Here is an 18860-nt window from a genome sequence, read left to right on the forward strand (position 1 = left end):
AAGCTTGAGCCTCGTTGCCCAGGGCTGAAGTCAAAGCATGAGGGCTTCAGCCCTGGCTGGCAAAGCTCAGATTATAAGTCACCTGTCCAGGGCAGCAGGGCTGAGGCTTCCAACACCCCTCCTGAGGTCATGTACTGTAGTAATGTTTGTTATCTGTATAGTATAGACGTGCCCCAGAGACTAAAGAGGTGTCCTTTAACCTTCTCTGTTAGTCTGAAGGAGCTCACTTTAATTCTGGGGTGGGTAAAAGGGCCAAGTGGGTTGATCCAGCCAGCGGAGGCCCTGGCACTCCCCTGCCCTCAGGCCAATCAGGACCTGCGGGCGGGGGAAGTGCAGTTTCCTCCACCCTGCAAAGAGCGTGTGGCACTTAGAAGCATCATGTGCTCCTGGCAGGGTCAGAAGAAACTTCGCACACTCCCCTGCCCGCCCTCAAGTCCTGATTGGCCTGCAGGCAAAAAGGGAACACGCAAAGTCTCCTCCCACCACCAGGGCATGGGCGCCTAGGGGGAACATCTGCGGGAGTGGGGGGGGGGGGGATGAGGGGACGCAAAGACTTCACATGCTCCTCCCCCACCAGACCAATCATGATCTGTGGATGGAGTAGCAGGGAAGTATCCTGGACCTGCCCCTTCTGCCGGAGGTCTGGTGAGGCCTGAGGCCACTTCAAAAATTTATGACACGCCCCCCCCCATAAAAAAATTATTGCCCTCCCCTGCTTTAGTTTATCATAAAGCCAGGAGTGGGCAATACATTTTTATTGAGACCACTCCAAGAATTTGTTAAGTGGTCAAGGGCCACACTTATTAACAAAGGGTCTGGAATGGGTGCAGGGTCTGGAATGGGTGCAGGGTCTGGAATGGGTGCAGGGTCTGGAATGGGTGCCGAAAGAAGCTTGGAGAAAGGATTATGATGCAGGAAGAGGTGTGGGGTTCAAAAAGGAGTTTGGATGCAGTAGATTCTGACCTGGGGGAGAGTGCAGGGTCTGGGAATTGAGACCAAGGGCAGGGGTGCAAGGGTCTGTGACCTAGGGCAGGGATGAAGGGGGGGGGGGAATCCGCAGGCTCTGGCTGAGAGGGGTTTACTGTAGGTGGCTCCCAGCCAGCAGCCCAGAGGGATTTTTAGCCAGTCTCACTGCCTGCCATTCCCCCCCCCCCCACACACACCATTCAAAGCAGCTGGCTACTAGGATCAGCATGTGCATTTCTGTTTGGTGCACACCATGACGGAAGGGGGAACTCCACCAGTTGCCTGTTTAGGGAAGCACAGTGAAGGCAGCTCCCTTTGGCCAGTTTCTGGCCAAGGGAGATGTGAGGATTGTTCTGGAGGCAAGGGCACTGTGGATCTCTCATCTCCTCAAGGGGAACGTGTTGCATAGAAAGACACAGGCTGGCCTTAGCAGCTGGCTCCATTGAGCAGTGTTTGGAGATAGCAGGTAGAGAGTCTGCCTGAGAGTTCTACCTTGATTTCTAGATATATATTATTAAAATGCACATTATTTGCTTGGGTCTACCTTACCAAGCAATCCCGATCACTCTGAATCAGTGACTTCTTCTCTTATTTGTTCTGACCCAGTTTGTTTAATTTAAACTTTTCAGCAATTCTTCCAGGCCACTAATAAAGCATATTAACAAGTATAGGGCCAAGAACTGATCCCTGCAGCACTCCATGAAATGGGTGTGTTTCTAGTAATTTTTCTATTTACAATTGCTTTTGGAGACCTATCATTAATCAGCTTTTAATCCATTTAATGTGCAGCAGGTTGATTTTATAGTCTTTTAGATCCATAAGCAGAGCATCATACAGGTCACTTCGCTGAACCAAATGTGTAATTGCATCAAAAAATTAGTTTGACATTGTTTTCCAGAAACCAACCTTGGTTGGCATTATCCTACCCTCATTTAATTCTTGATTGAGTCTGGTAGCAGCCATTCTTACCTTATCCAACACTGATGTCACACTACCAGGCTTATAATTACCTAGATGATCCCATTTATCCTTTTCGAATATTGGCATAACATGAGCTTTCTTCCAGTGTTTTAAAACTCACCCACTCTGGCTATGTCTATACTGCACCTCTCTTCCACAAAAGCTTATGCAAATGAAGTGTGGATTAGCATAGGGCCGTGCTTCATTTGCATAATTAATTAGAAGCCACTTTTGTGCAAGAGGCATTTCCGCAAAAAGGAGCTGTGTAAACTGCTCCCTTTTGCGCAAAACCCCCTCTTGGCCAAGAGCCGTTCTTCCTCATTTTCTACACTGCTCCTTTTTGTGCAAAAGCAGCCCCATATTACCTATGCAAATGAAGCATGGCAATATGTTAATCCACACGTCATTTGCATTAGCTTTTGTGGAAGAGAGATGCAGTATAGACGTAGCCCCAGTGTTCTGAGACTTAATGAAAATTCAACATTAATGGTTCAGTGATCTCCTGAGCCAGCTCTTTTAAAACTGTTGGATTCAAGTTAATCGGACCTACTGATTCAAATATGTCTAATGGTACTAGATGTCATTTTAGCATCATCCTGAGATACTAGTGGCACTATGTCAGGTTTTTTTTAATTGAAAGTTTCTGCCTTATCTGCAATAGTATTGATAATTCTACCATTTCAATCTAGTAATGGACCACTGCTATTGCTAGGATTCTCTTACACTTTTACATTACTATCAGCATTCCCTCTTTTTTAAAAAAAAGATGCTTTTACTTCACCTTTGAATCAGCTTTTAACCGGCATGGCCCTCTTCCCTGATTGCGACTTTCTGGACATACTGTAAAGTGGTCTTAAAATAATTCCCAATTATCTTTTTACAGTACTTTAAAAATAAGTTCTTCCTCTCAATGATAAGGCTCATAATTGTTTTCAGCTTTATGAAACTGGGCCTTTTAAAGCTCCACATGTATATACTACTGCTGTGGATTTTATTCAGTTTGGGTATGTCTACACCACACAGGTATTTCAAAATAAGCTATTTTGGAATAACTATTCCGGAATAACTTATTTCAAAATGGCATGTCTGCACTGCAGGGAAGCCTAAACATTAGTGCAAAGCAGGCTTACCTAACGTAGATGTGCTATCTTGATTTGGAGCCTCAGGAGGCACTAGGGAGGAATAACTTAAAATGGCCCTGGTGAGGGACTATTTCGAAATAGCAGCAGTGGAGCATCTACACATACCTCATTTCAAAACAGCTATAATAATAGGTGTTATTTCTCGCAGAATGAAGTTTACAGATTCCGGAATAAGACATCCTTTATTTTGAAATTATTTTGAAATAACTGGATAGTGCTGTAGACACCTGCATTGTTATTTCAAAAACAATGCTAGTTATCTCGAAATAATGGTGTAGTGTGTGCACCTTTTGTGACTTGATCACATTTATCAAATGCACTTATACCTAAATTACAATCATGCAGGCTACAGCAGACAAACTAATAATCCATACTGTCCTTTCTCTGTTGGATACTGATGCATAAGCATTCAAGTTATAGTTACTTGGGAACAGATAAAGCCAGTTTTGACAAAACGCTACTCTCCCTCCCCTTTCCATAACCTGATCCTTCTGAAGTGATTTTAACCATGGGGAAGTACAGCATACTGGGCAGGGGCACTTGCTCTGCTGGCTCCGCTTTCCCCGTGGCTCCTGCTGCTGCAGGGCATAGGGCAACCGCTGCCACTGCATGGCCCAACGGCCCTCTTAGTGATCCCTGAAGCTGTGTCCTCAAGGGACAGGGTGGGGATCAGTAACAGACCATCCCAGCCAGATTGTACAATCGCTCTGGTGGGAACTGACCCATGGGCTGAGAATTTGAGAACCCTGCTAAAAAAGCAACGTAATGGTTCTACAATAATTTTTAATACATTCTGGTAGAGAAAATAAACATCTTTGTTCTACAAAGCCTCTTTGAGATTCTGGCATTCTGTATGAAGACATCCCTGATTCTCCCTACTAAGCAATAGCTGCCATGCTGTCCTGCTTAGGGAGCACTCATTCTCTGCATATGAGCTAATAACATGCTGAAGGAACTCATCAGAAGGGAAGCTCATGTATCTTCACTAGTTTACAGCCATGGTTCTCAAACATTTTGGCCCATGGATCACATGGGTCAATGCAAACCTTTCCACAGACCATCAGTCGCTAATGGAACCTCGCCATTAATTACATAATTGCACCCAAGCCATTTTGGCTAGTCTGCAGCTAGGGAAGAAGGGTTTAATTTAAATGATTAAACAGATTAAGTTTGATTAAACTAATGAGTTAAAATGCTTAATTTTAAATATTAATTTATGTCCAACACAAAAGTTCCCCCAGGTTTTCTTTATTTATGTTGGGGTGGGAAACCTTTTTTGGGGTCATGGGCCACTGATTCACAGAAAAAAATATCAGTTAGGGACCAAACAAGAAAGAAGCAAATAAAAATTCCTCCAACCGTCACTGATGTGGCCTCCAACTGAGACATCTCATTCCTCTGGTGCTCCAGCCCTGGAAGGTTAGGGAGGACTGAGGTTCAGGGCATCCCATAGGCCAGATTTATTTTTCTTGGCTTTCAGAGTTAGTGGATTTCATGAACCCACTTAGGCTCTTGGGACAAAAATGAGGGGTTCAGCGTGCAGGAGAGGGCTGCCAGTGAGTGGGATAGGGATGAGGGTGCAGGATGTGGTCAGAGGATGGGGTACAGGATGTGAGGTTTGGGTGGGAGATAGGGCGCAAAAGCAGGCTGGGGGTAGTGTGTCTGGCTGGGAGGAGGGAGCAAGAGCAAGGGAGGGTGCAGGAGAGGGCTCAATGTAGGTTGTCTGGCTGGGGGGAGGGCACAGGAGTACGGTGTCTGGCCAGGACAGATGGTTCAGAGCTGGGGTAGGGGCCACTCAGAAGAATTTGGAAGTGTGCGAGGGTTGCCCTCTTCCATTATTAATGGAGGTGGTGCAGGGATCTGGGATGGAGGTTGGGTGCAAAAGGGAGCTTGGGGTAAGGGATTGGGTTGTGGAATCTGGGAGGGAGTTTGGGTGAAGGATGGAATCATATCCTGAGGCAACAGAGTAGGGTAAGGAGGAGGTCCAAGGTCTGGAAGGGGAGCATGACTGCCTAGGGGAGGGGTGTAGGAGACAATGCAGGGTCTGGGAGGGGGTTGTAAGCTGAGGCAAGAGTGCTGGAGGGGGTTCAGGGCTTTGGGCTGTGACCAGGGACAGTGGACTGGAGGTGCAAGATCTGGAAGGGGGCTGTGACCTGAGGTGGGGCGTAGGAGGAGAGCAGTGTCTGGAAAGATGTATGGTGCAGAAGGTTTGGGGTACATGAGTTAGGGGGAAAAGAGAGTTGGGGAGGATATAGGCTAGGATGCCACAGAATTTCTGGCTGAGACACCTTACCTGGTTCCCAGCCAGCAGCCCAGCAGGTTCCTTAGCCAGGGTCCCTGCCTTCCAGTCCCTGTACCTGATCAGGGGAGCTGCATGTTTATTTCTCTGAACTGAATGCTGTAAGCCACAGGGAGGAGGGGCACTTTCCATGCTGCCTGTTCTGCAAATTGGCAGCTGCTATTGGCTGAAACAGGCCAGTGGGAGCTACTGGAGACAGGGGCAGCATAAGAAGCCTCTTCTTCCTCCCTCCAGGCTCTTGGTGTTAAGAAACACACACATGGCCCTGCAGCCAGCTTTCCAGAGTGCCAAGCAGAGGCAGGGCAGGCAGGGAGCTGGCTGAAGCTCTCGCGAGCTGCATCTGTTCTGCAGGTTATTTTTTGCCAGCCCTGGTGTAGAAGCAAGCTGGGAGTGGGGTCTTGGGGGTGTGTGTGTGTGTGTGTGTGTGTGTGTGTGTGTGTGTGTGTGTGTGTGTGTGTGTGTGTGTGTGTGTGTGTGTAAGAGAGAGAGAGAGAGAGAGACTGGGGTGCAGGGTCTGGGTTTGAGGGAGCTGCTTACCTGGCTCTGCACCCACATGAGTCCCAATATGGACTCCCAGGGATCCCATTGGCTGCAACTCCAGCCAATGAGAGCAACAGGGAAAGCCCATCATTACCTGGTGTTCCCCAGTGACTGGGGCAGCAGGGAGGCGAGAAACGCAGCACAGCCACTTGTTCTGCTCTCTCTTTACACTCTCTGCCCCTTTCCTCCTCCCTGTGGGGAAAGCCCTTGATTGTGCTGCTGTCTCAGGATCAGGGCTCTCTCCACTCCCTCCCCCTGCATGGAAAGACCTTGATTTTGATGCTGTTGCAGGGTCGGGGCTTTCTTCACACTGTCTCCCCCCCCCCCAGAAAGCCTCTTGATCATACAACTGTTGCCCCAGCTGAGCTGCACAGGAGGGAGGTGAGAAATGCAGCATGGTTCTGCTCTGTCTCTTTTGAGCTGATCTGGTGGGTTCTGCGCTTGGCAGACACCAGGCTAGAGTTCCAATACTCTCCCTGCTGTGGGGGGTGGGGATTAGCTCGAGCTGTGGACCACCTGGGAGGCGGCCGCGGACCACTAATGGCCCGTAGAACACACTTTGAGAACTATTGGTTTACAGTGAGAAGATACAGAAGCAAACCTCTAGGCTAGCTAGATCATCCCCTATGCAAGGTGACCTGCCCTGTGTTAACAGGCTACCAAACCATAGGTCTCAAGCCTTTCACATGCTGATTGGGTACAGTCATATCAGATGCAAGGCAGCAACTGGGGGAGAGATTGGAAAAAAAGATGTAGCACAAGAGGATTAAATAACCTGCAACTGTTAGCTACTATCACAATATTACTCTGCAGTCCTGTCCAACCCCGCCACATTTTCACTTTTGTGAAAGAAGAGCCAAGAATAATTTTCAGATGTGGTAACAGGATAGGTAAAATGGCATCTTTTCCAAGAGCTTAAGTTATAATTCTTTTAACAAGAGATTTGACAATGCATAATCCTCCCTCACACTGCCATCTTTATTAAAAAAACTTCTTTATAAATGCAAGTATTTCTACAAAAAACACCTCTTTCAGACAATTTGGAAAGCATTATCTTAAATTAGCAAGACAAGATTTGAGCAGTCATACCTGCAGATAAATAAGTATAGCTGCCACTTATGACCAAGATCTCAGGAATGAAATGCTGGACAGAGATCAAAAACATCGCATTGATACTGCATGACCTACCTTAATCTGGCTCTCTTTGATGACACAAACCAACAGTAATTGCAGAAGCAAGCCTTTACGGTACAGCTATCACTAATTGCTTTAGATATGCATCATATCTTTATAAGGCTACAAATACAACTTATGGTTTTACATTCTATTTACATCTTTAATTTAACAAAATATTACAAATTAAGTAAAACATTTACATTTCATAAGTGAGCACATTCACCTAACACAGATAAATGACATCTCTCCTGTCATCAAGCAAGAGAGGTTATATAGATGATTTATACCTTATATTTCTGGTTCCATTTTCAGGATACTAGTTTTGAGACTTAACTTTGCCCAATCAGAACAAGCTACAGTACCTTTTGCTCTGCAAGAGTTAAACATTCTAAAGGAAAAAAGTTAAGATTACATCACCACATTACTTTTCCTAGTATTTAGATTCACAGAGAGCTCAACATTAGTTTTACATTACTGTATTAAAAAATTCACATAGGAAGTTATAGCAACACAAACTGTCACTTTACAACCAAAGTTATTGGGAAAAGCTAGATGTCCACACATGAAACATGTTCAAACATGGGAAAAATGGGGCAAGAATCAAAGTTAGTTCTCACTGTCCAAGCAAACAATCTCTTGCTTGATCATAGTTCTCCATCTGTCTTTTAACATGACACTGGTTCGGTTGTTGAAGTCATAATGAATTAGAATTTTATTCCAATTTCCCACTCCAAACTTCTTTACCCCATCCTTCAGTTTCTTGTCTTCTTCCCAAGTCCATCGCTTTAGAAAGAAGAGAATTGGACATACTATCAAATTAAAATTTCCTACAGTGAAAATTTACATTTAATATAAATACCACAAATGTATAAAATATGTTCACATTTCACTCTATATACAGTATATGCGTTCATATACAGGCAGTCCCCAGGTTACGTACAAGATAGGGACCGTAGGTTTGTTCTTAAGTTGAATTTGTATGTAAGTCGGAACTGGCGTCCAGATTCAGCCGCTGTTGAACCTGACCAGCAGCGGCTGAATCGGACACGCCTGGGGCAGAGCAGCTGGGGTGCTGCTGGGTTGGTCCCGCAGCGCCGCTCCTTGGCGCTACTGGACCAACCTGGCAGCACCCCAGCTGCTCTGCCCCAGGTGTCCCCAAGTCAGCCGCTGCTGAAACTGATCAGCGGCTGATTCCAGGAAGCCAGGGGCAGAGCAGCTGGGGTGCTGCCGGGTTGGTCCAGTAGCACTGCACCTCGGCGCTGTGGGACCAACCCGGCAGCCTCCCAGCTGCTCTACCCCAGGCGTCGGCGAGAAACGCCTGGTCTTCTTGAGGGGGAGGGGGACGCGCACTAGCTGCACCCCCCCCCAGCAGACCAGGGAGACACGCTGCAGTCCCGCCGTCCACATCCTCCGCGGCTTTGCTCCGCGTCTCCCTGGTCTGGTGGGGGGCTCCCCCCCAGCAGACCAGGGAGACGCGGAGCGGCTTTTCTCGCCGCGGAGGACGCGGGTGGCGGGACCGCAGCATGTCTGGGCGATCCTGCCGCCCGCGTCCTCCGCAGTGAGAAAAGCCCCATTCGTATGTAGGGATCCGACATAAGTCGGATCCACGTAACCCGGAGACTGCCTGTATGCATTAAAAGTAGGCCAATTCTACTTTTCCAGGCTCTCTCTGGTACTTTGGGAGACAGTCTCATGTTTGTGTTTGGAGATTCACACACATTACCAACAAAGCATAAAGATTATATCTGTGGTTATGTTAAGTTATTCAGATGGTGGAGAGCTGAATGTTACACACTCAAAGGTTTTGTTCAAACTTTTTAAACCAGTCATTCAATTGGTTTTGCCACTTTCTTGCAAGGACCACAATTCTGGAGACTAAATGCATCCAGCCTACATATTGCCAGTTTCAATTTAAAAAAAAAAAAAAAAAAAAAAAGTAGACACTCCTCTGTACAATACATTATTTTGGACTGCTGAAGTTTCACACACAAATATACATAAAGACACTAGATAGGATTTTCAAAATACACCTATGACCCAGTGGTTTTCAAAATGTATTAAAGGAGCCTAAGCTAAAACTGAAAATTTTATCAGTGATGATCAAAACTAACACTAAATGACATAAAGGAATTTCAAATGTTAGTTCTTTTAATGTGTGATAGAACCCAGAAAGTAACTGTAGGATAGGAGCTTCATTATGTTAAGTGCTGTAAAAATCAGACACCATCCCCACTCTAAGTTTATAGCCCAAAATTTCCCTCCCCTAAAATATTTCCATTTCTAATAATTTGGATTTTTGTTTATACAGGCAGTCCCCGACTTACGCAGTTACGAACGGGGCTTTTCTTGCCCTGGAGGACAGGAGCGGCAGGACGCCCAGATGCGCCGCGGTCCGCCGCCCCCGTCCTCCGGGGCAAGAAAAGCTGCTCCCCGTCTCCCTGGTCTGCAGGGAGACGGGGAGCAAAGCCGCGGAGCATGCCCGCAGGGGGACAGCTCAAGCGTGCCCGGGCTGTCCCGCTGCGGGCGTGCTCCAAGGCTTTGCTCCCCGTCTCCCTGCAGACCAGGGAGACGGGGAGCAAAGCCTCAGAGCACGCCAGCAGTGGGACAGCCGCGGCGCGCCTGGACTGTCCCGCTGCCTGTGTGCTCTGCGGCTTTGCTCTGCGTCTCCCAGGTCAGCAGACCAGGGAGACAGAGCGAAGCCGTGGAGGACTTGGGCCGTCCCGCCACCCCCGTCTCCCTGGTCTGCTGGGGGGGGAGGGGTGCAGCTAGTACCCCCCCCCCAGCAGACCAGGCTTTTCTTGCCTACCCCTGGGGTAGAGCAGCTGGGGGCTGCCGGGTTGGTCCCGCAGCGCCGCTCCGGACCAACCCGGCAGCACCCCAGCTGCTCTGCCCCAGGCATCCTGATTCAGCCGCTGCTGGTCAGTTTCAGCAGTGGCTGAATCAGGACGCCTGGGGCAGAGCAGCTGGGGTGCTGCTGGGTTGCTCCAGTAGTGCCGAGGAGCCGCGCTACTGGAGCAACCCAGCAGCACCCCAGCTGCTCTGCCCCAGGCGTCCCCAAGTCAGCTGCTGCTGAAACTGACCAGCGGCTGACTACAGGAAGCCCGAGGCAGAGTTGCTCTGCCCCAGGCTTCCTGCAATCAGCCGCTGATCAGTTTCAGCAGCAGCTGACTTGGGGACACCTGGGTTTCTTAAGTTGAATCTGTATGTAAGTCAGAACTGGCGTCCAGATTCAGCCGCGGTTGAAACTGATCAGTTTAAGCAGTGCTGACGCCAGTTCCAACTTACATACAGATTCAACTTAAGAACAAACCTACAGTCCCTATCTTGTACATAACCCGGGGACTGCCTGTAATGTCAAGATTCTATATCAGTTTGAGAGTGTCCCTTTCCAAAGTTTATTCCTAAACATAGGATGAAGGCAAACAGACTCAATAGCTCACATTTGTTCAGGGCTAGATTTGTTTCAGGTTAATGCTGTTAGTTACCATCAATTAAGCCAGGGGTGTCCAAACTTTTTTCAAAGAGGGCCAGATTTGAAGAAATGAACATGCGTGAGGGCCGTCCCCGCACTCTCAGCCCCAAGGCGGAGGGCCCGTGGGGTTGGAGGCGGGCGGAGAGCGCAGGGCACGCCGGCCTCACGCTGGCCCGGGGGCAGGGCGAACCCGCAGCCGAGCGGGGGAGCGGGGCTGCGGACGTGCCCTACAGGGCAGGCTCTAGGACCGCGGAGACAATGGGCGGCGGCGGCGCGGCCAGAAGCAGCGCGCTGAGCACGCCAGTTCAAAAGAGCGCCGGGAAGCCAGGAGAGGGGGAGGAAGCGGGGGCCGTATTAAACCGGAACACGGGCCGCAATTGGCCCGCGGGCCGGACTTTGGACATGCCTGAATTAAGCCAAATGGTCAATCTGGCCACAGCAGAGGAAGGTATTAGCAAGCCTGCACTGACCCACAACTGAAAAGTTGGTGACAAATAATTACAAAAAGCAAAGCTAAGAGTTAAATCATCTGTAATATGCTACTACAAATTCTTCTTAAACAGTTTATATACAAGTGCTCTTGTTTGGAAACAAGTATTACACAGCCTTGCAAGTTAAGTGGAATCTTTCCCACCAAACCCTCCAAAAAAGTCCAGTTCTGGATCCCTTGCTCCAGCAGCAAGCCCCACTGATTTAATTTGGGCTACGCATGGCTCTGAAGGGACTTCTCACACAAAAAGGGGTATAAGATGGACCCCACTAGCAACCTAAATCCTAATTGATACTGCTGAGGTAGTAGAAATTACAGAGGATTCACCTTTCAATGGTGTTGCATCAGAATGAAATATGTAGCTTATTTTAAAAAAAAATTTGCTATGTAAAGCTGAAAACAGGCTCTGAATCATTGGCATTTCATTCCATTTATGGAACAAGAGCAAACAAAGCCAACATTGAAAAAGGGACTGCATGGACAAGGGAATTCTAAAAGTCAACAATCCTTTCTGTGACATTCACAGCATTCTTTCAGGCATGCAGACAATCTTATATAAAAGTCACAATGATGTGGATGAGCAAATTCAACTTTTTGGAATACTTTGTGTAATACTGATGTTGAGAAGTCCCACAGATAAAAGACTAGCCCACAGAAGTAGCAAGAAAATAAAGGATGCATTCTATAGGTCCATGAGAGCAGTTGTGTAGAATTTGATTTTTTTATAAGAATTTAGGAATTTAACAATTTTCTCCACATCCTATCAACTTTTATCCATATCAATTAAGGATGTTAAAATGCAGTTAATTGACTAGTTGATAGAATTTCCATTGACTAGTCTATGTACATTTCTAGGAAAATGCGGAACTCGACGTACAGCCCTGACTCTGGGCTGCACAGGGGTACCTTCTTTGAAATGAACAAGAGTCCGAGGGGGGAGAGAAAGCTCGTGCATTTCAAAGCCACGGAGACCGGGATCACCAGCTGATCCTGTGCTCCCCCGTGGCATTGCCTGGGTCAGCTGAGAAGCCCCATCTGACCCCAGGTTCCCCACAGCTTCCCTTTTGAATCATGCTCCTAGCGGCATGCAGCATAGCATGGAGCCCGGGGTCAGCGAGGGACTACGTCCCCCGCTGATCCCAGGCTCCATGGCTTTGAAATGCATGAGAGCTCCCCCATAATTTCTGTATGCTAAGGTGGGCTTCTGTATTTTAATAGAGAGGACTTTATGACACAGTTAACATTGTTAACTATCATAGTTTCTAATCTTCCTAAGGTATGCCTGAGCACCCATGTAGTCAGCATAAGTCTGGGAAAGGTGTTTGTGAGTTAACTACTGATGTTGAAATACTATAGCAAAGAACAAAATATTAACAATACACCGTATACAGCTTTTCTGTGTTAGTGGAGAGTGAAAACGAAGCAGGAGCTGTAGTATAAGAGGGTTTTTTTAAAAAAATCATATGGCAATGCGCCAGTATTATTCATGTCATTAAGTGGCAGTTTTTGCCATTTCATCAGCAGTGAAAAAGAAGAAAGAGGGCACTGGCTTTGAGCATTTGGGCTGTGTTTCTATAGGAAGGGACTAAATCTTTTAAGGCAAATTTATTGTCTACTGCTCCTCTAACCTTTTGTTTTGATAAATTAATGCTGATTGTCAGTCCCACAATTATTTGCTAAGTTTTTGCCACAGTTAAGCACTGCTTTGAAATAAATTGTGTTGTTTCAACTCAGTGTTTTAAACACGAGAAAAGGCTCTCATTAGTCTTTAGGGGTATGGATCTTGGTGGTTTAACAATAGATTTTGTATTAGCAGATAGTCTAATCTGAGGATTGGCTGTGCCTATAAATTCAACCAGTACTTCGAACTTCAATATAGGCTTTCAATGAAGGAAGAAATAAAGGAGCTAGAAGGATATTTATCCATATGTAAACTGACAAGAAAGTTGTTTTCTCTAGTTATCCTTAAAAATGTGAGCCAAAAAAGTAAGTTAATATTTTCCTTATTAACTCACGGTAAAGAGAGGAAACAGCTTGTATCAACTGTTGTAAATCACAGTTCGGAGATTTCCACAAAATATTTACAAAGATCTTAGGCGATCTGGTTGACTCCCTTCAGAGTGCCCTTCCACACTGAAAACTGAAGCCTATGTTCTAGCTTTAACAGAATATTTTATCGTTACAGATTGAACCTCTCTAAGTCAGGCATCCTCAGGATCTGACCAGTGAATTTGCCGGACCACGGGAAGCCAATATTGTCTAATGACATTTCATTGCATACTGGGCTCTGAGAAATATTTAAGGATACATTAGAGCTAAATAACAGCACAGAACACCAAGAGCCAGGACTGCTGGCTATAAACCAGCTTCATGGTACCGCAGGAAACTTGGCTGTACCTATGATAAGTGGACATCAGACTAAGATCATGCCAGATCTGAGAGTGCTGGACTAGAGAGGTTCCATTTGGTTTGCAAAAGTCATCATGACTTCATTTCAGAAAATAAACTGTACACTAGATGTATTATTTCAGAACAGGAATCTTGTTCCCAAAGTCAAATGCACTTTAAATACTCTTTTCATAACTTCTCTATATTCAACTCACATTTCCAGAATTCCCAAAGTTACATGGTACTTTGGTTTGTGTCTGATGTAGCTAACATTTAAAATAGTGACTACAGGTATCTGCATTTGTTTCATGGGTAAGACCTTTATGAAATGCAGCGATATAGGAAGTTGCATGTTATCAGACCACTGCAATAGGCTTACCTTGAAAACTCCATCCCATTTTTGTATTTTCACCCTTATAACGGAGCATTTTGTTCACTAAGGCTACGTCTACACTGGCCCCTTTTCCGGAAGGGGCATGTTAATTTCAGAAGCCGTAATAGGGAAATCCGCGGGGGATTTAAATATCCCCCGCGGCATTTAAATAAAAATGTCCGCCGCTTTTTTCCGGCTTTTAAAAAAGCCGGAAAAGAGCGCTACACTGGCCCCGATCCTCCGGGAAAAGCGCCCTTTTCTGGAGGATCTTATTCCAACTTCCTGATAACATGCAACTTTGAAGTAGGAATAAGATCCTCCGGAAAAGGGCGCTTTTTCCGGAGGATCGGGGCCAGTGTAGACGCTCTTTTCCGGCTTTTTTAAAAGCCGGAAAAAAGCGGCGGACATTTTTATTTAAATGCCGCGGGGGATATTTAAATCCCCCGCGGATTTCCCTATTACGGCTTCTGAAATTAACATGCCCCTTCCGGAAAAGGGGCCAGTGTAGACGTAGCCTAAAGGTGATAGCGCAACATTGAGCCAATGAGTGTGTGTGTGTGGGGGGGGGGGGGGGGGAAGAGAAGGAAAAAACAAACACCACACACACACACACACACACACACACACACACACACACACACACACACACCCTTGTTGCTCACTTGTCAGCAGTTCCTGGTGGGAGCTTTAATCTTGAAGACTATTATCAGGGTGGATAATAATTTTTGATGGTGGGGGGCCCACTCCAAGAATTTTGAAAGTGGTTGAGGACCACACTCTTCCATGATATTAATGGAGGAAGTGCAGGGTCTGGGATGGAGGTTGGGTGCAGAAAGGAGCTTCGGGTAAAGGACTGGGCTACTGGAGGGAATGTGGAGTCTGGGAGGGAGTCTGGGTGAAAGAGGCAGTTGTGACCTGAGGCACTGGACTGGGGTGCAGGGGATTGGATTAGTAACCTAGGGCAGGAAATTGGGGTACAGGAAGGGGTGCAGGGGATTAGGATGCAGGGGCTTGGGTTGTGAGCTAGGGCAGGAGGGGACTGTGATCCAAGGCAGGGGATTGGGGCTCAGGAGTGGGGAAGGGCGTGATCTGCAGTGCCAGAGACAGGATCTGATCAGGAGACTTACCAGTCAGCAACCCAGCAGTTTCTCAGGCAGGCAGGGAGCCTGCCCCACCCCCACATAGGCTGCAGCCATGTGCTGTGTGAATAGCTATGAGCCCTGGAGGGGAGGAAGCATGATGCTTCATAGATGCCTGTTATTCAAACAGACAGCTCCCATTAGCCAATTTCTGGCCAGAAACCGTCCAATGGGATTGTGCTGGAGGTGGGAGCAGCATCTGAAGTCTTCCCCCTTCCCTCCGGGGCTCAAGAGTTTTTAAAAGAAAAACCATGCCGCAACCATGTTTCTGAGCCACATGAACGTGGGGCAAGGCAAGCAGGGAGCCTGTCTAGGGCTCCCCACAGCATCTGCAGGCTGGATCCAGTGGCTTGACAGGCCTGATTCAGCCTGCAGGCCATATTTTGCCCAGGCTTGATCTAGATCATATGAATTAGGTATTGCCTAGTTAATTTAAAATATTTTATTTGTGACTTATTTTTCTGTATGTGCGTATGTTTGAAAGAGATACAGGACACAAACGTTATATAGAAACATGCTGCACAGTAACTCAGTTTGGAAATACACTACATTTTATTTCCTCTGATTGCATATAATACTGAACACATTTTACAGACTAATTTTAGGTCCATTTAAGTATAAAATCAATACACACCTGCTTCTTCCGGCCAGTTTGTCTACGAGACAGAAATCTTCTACCATTTTCAGTGTTCTGCAAACCATTGAGACCTAGATTAATCAGTTGAGAACACAAAGATCAATAAATATCATCATTCTGCACCAATTCTCCACTATAATATTTACACCTGTGAGAAGAAAGAACAGAGTGAGTATAGAGAGTATTTCTACTTGATTTATTTTAGCCTTTTGTATGTACTTTGGACCTATTCAGGATAAACACAGTGGAGAGTATGATAGTCTGTCAGAGTACTCAAAATGGCCACTAAATTCCTGCAAGAGTTTGTACTTTGTATTTTAAACAATTGTTAAACCAATAATTTTAAACCACATCACACAGTTCTCTATTACTACAACTAAAACAGTACAAAATCAACCTTGTAACTATTGCCCATGCACCTTTGCCATTGCAGCTTATTTAAACATCCTAAATTTCTGCAGCTGTGTCACCTGTTTCTTAAAAAATTAATCATTGACCTGTTTCTTCTTGTTCCACCACTTAAAAAAAAAATTACTTACCTCATAACAGTTGTTCAAGATGTGTTGCTTATGTCCATTCCACTTGTGTGCCTGCACAAGTTCCAGAATTTTTTTGCCCTTCGCAGTATCTGTTGGGCCAACCGGGGAGCCCCCGGAGTGGCGCCGGCATATAGGTGCATATCTACCCCTGCTAACCCTCCACCTCACTGAGTTCCTTCTTGTCACACGTTCCAACAAAGGGGAGGTGGGTGTGATTGGAATGGACATAAGCAATACATCTCGAAGAACAACAGTTACAAGGTAAGTAACTGTTTTTTCTTCGAGAGCTTGCTTATATCCAATTCCACTTAGGTGATTCCTAAGCTATTCCTATGTAGGCAGGGTTGGAACCTAAGAGAAAACAGACTGCAACACCGCTCTGCCAACAGCCACATCCTGTCTAGCCTGCTATGTAATTGCATAATGGTTAGTAAAAGTATGGATCGATGACCATGTAGCCACTCTACAGATGTCTTTGATCGGCACTTGCACTAGGAATGCAGTTGAGGATGCCTGAGCACTGGTAGAATCAGCCATAATAGAATGGGTCGACTTCCCTCTTAGGTCATACCATGCCTTAATGCATGCCATAATCCATGAGGACAGGCACTGAGCTAACACAGGGAGGCCCTTCATTCTCCCTGCTATAGAGACAAAGAGCTGCATCGACCTACGAAACTGCTATGACCTCTCTAAATATAAGGCGAGAGCCTTTCTAATATCTAATGTGTGACACACCTGCTCTCTCGTTTGCATGTGGCTTAGGGTAGAAGACTGGCAGGAAAATCTCCTAGGACATGTGAAACAGGGATACCACTTTAGGTAGAAATGCAGGGTGTGGACTCAACGTCACCTTGTCCTTAGAGAACACAGTGTACGGTGGCTCCAAAGAAAGGGCCCTCAACTCAGATACCCTCAACAGCTGAGGTGATAGCCATGAGAAAGGCCATTTTCCATGAAAGATGAGTGTGACAGCACATAGCTAATGGCTCAAATGGGGGCTGCATCAGTCCCCGGAGCACTAGATTCAAGTCCCACTGTGGAACGGGTTCCCTACATTGGGGACAGAGCCTACCTAGTGTGGAAAGTAAAATGGAAGGTTCGAGAATGTGGCCAGCCCCAGAGAGGTGCAGAAACAGGCAGCCTTGTATTGAATATTTTTAACTTTTATTAAAGTGCTTTTAACTATAACTTTTTATTTATCAACGTTTTACATGCGTGGGCGCCAGATAATTATTAACAGTAACAACAAACAAACTGCAATACAATAGAGGAAAATGCCCTGGGGTTTCTCTAAGTCTAAGTAATTATCAATAACAGCCCAGGGATTTTTATCAGTTATATTTACATTAATTTTACTCATAAGCTCATAAGAGTTAAATAGATGTTAACTCTTAACTGTACTATTTAACAATTTCTAACTAACTTACTCTTAACACTATTATTTATCAAACCTTTAACTAACTTTACACAGCAATACTCACAATTATCAGACATACAAGACACAACAGAGACAACAGCATATTCGTTATTCGTCACGCTCTGCAAAAGATTCGGTAGATTCGGTGAGCGGGAGGGGGTCCTCGGGTGATCAGCCCTCAGAACCTGGCTCGTGTTCTGCCTTCCAAGTTTTCGGGAAACCTCAACTGCATGCAGGAGGGGTAGCTGTTTTATAGAGAGAGCAAAAGCTTTCCCACGCCTAGTTGTGATAGGCTTGACAGATTCAGTCTCCTAGTGACAGGCTGAGGGGGAAGGGGAGGGGGTGAGATGGCCCTTGAGTGGCGCGAACTTTGTATGACCCTTACCTGCCTGGTGTCTTACTCCTGGTTTTACTGATTTTAAGTCACATAGTGCAGGATTTTTGGTTTGAGGGGAAGGTAAACTTGGGCTAGGAAGGCTATGCGCGCAAGGCCTGGCCAGAAAAGAGCCTGTTTTCACACCTAGGTCCCTCAGAGAGTGTTTGACTATTGCATGTGTGAACACCGAGCTCCCACTTCCTCCTGGTGAAACACCGCAATGGCTGCCAACTGTACCCTCACTGAGGCGGTAGACAGCCTCCATTGCCTGAGGTCAAGGAGGTAGTCGAAGACCAGACGGATGGGGGCTCGAAAGGGATTCCCCCCTTCTGAATGACTCAACTAGAGAACCTCCTCCATTTAGGCTGATATGTCATCCTGGTGGAGGTACTCTCCATCAGTACCCGCCTGACCAGATCTGAGGAGAGGAACTCCCCCCCCCCCCCCCACACTTAACCATGGATCTTCCAAGCAGTGAGGTGGAGGGACTGTAGATTTAGGCGGCACAGACAACCCTGATCCAGCTCCTGGGTCAAGAGGTGTGGTACAAGCAGGAGGGCAATGGGGTCTTCCACCAACAGCAAAACCAGGGTGATATGGTCAGGCCAGGGCCACCAGGATTGGTGATGCCTCCGTACCTTCATGCCCCCAGGAGACCCCTCATGCACAAGGAGAAAAGGGGGGGAGGGGAGGAGTACAGGAGACACTGAGGCCACTGCATCACCAGGGCATCCTCATCCGATCCAGGGACCTGGCCTTAGCATGAGAAGAAATGGGTTGAGTAGGGGAAAGGTTGAGGAGGGGAGTCCTCCACCTGCAGAAAAGAAGGTGCACCACTTCCTCGAGAGACCATTCGTGGGCCGACAATGCCCTGCTGAGGTGGTCTACCAGTGTGTTGTGGGCCCCTGGGAGGTAGGTGGCCTGAAGGTGAATCCCCTTGCAC

The 18860-nt window shown here is 46.7% G+C and overlaps 1 protein-coding gene across 3 annotated transcripts in view; it reads right to left on the reverse strand.

Moving 5' to 3' along the window:
- TERF1 (telomeric repeat binding factor 1) overlaps nt 1-18860 on the reverse strand; it is a 65850-nt gene that overhangs the window by 8075 nt on the left and 38915 nt on the right. For 2 of the 3 annotated variants that reach the window (XM_006131528.5, XM_006131527.5), the window contains 2 exons: nt 15580-15653; nt 6867-7866 (listed from right to left, as the gene is read on the reverse strand). In XM_006131528.5, the coding sequence (XP_006131590.3) occupies nt 7690-7866; nt 15580-15653 (251 nt within the window). In that variant the 3' untranslated portion in view covers nt 6867-7689. Of the gene's footprint in view, nt 1-6866; nt 7867-15579; nt 15654-18860 lie in introns of those variants that run through there. The other variant, XM_075920523.2, reaches the window with a different exon arrangement.

The sequence above is a fragment of the Pelodiscus sinensis genome, chromosome 2 (assembly GCF_052426305.1).
Source record: "Pelodiscus sinensis isolate ZL-2025 chromosome 2, ASM5242630v1, whole genome shotgun sequence".
Lineage (NCBI taxonomy): Eukaryota > Metazoa > Chordata > Testudines > Trionychidae > Pelodiscus > Pelodiscus sinensis.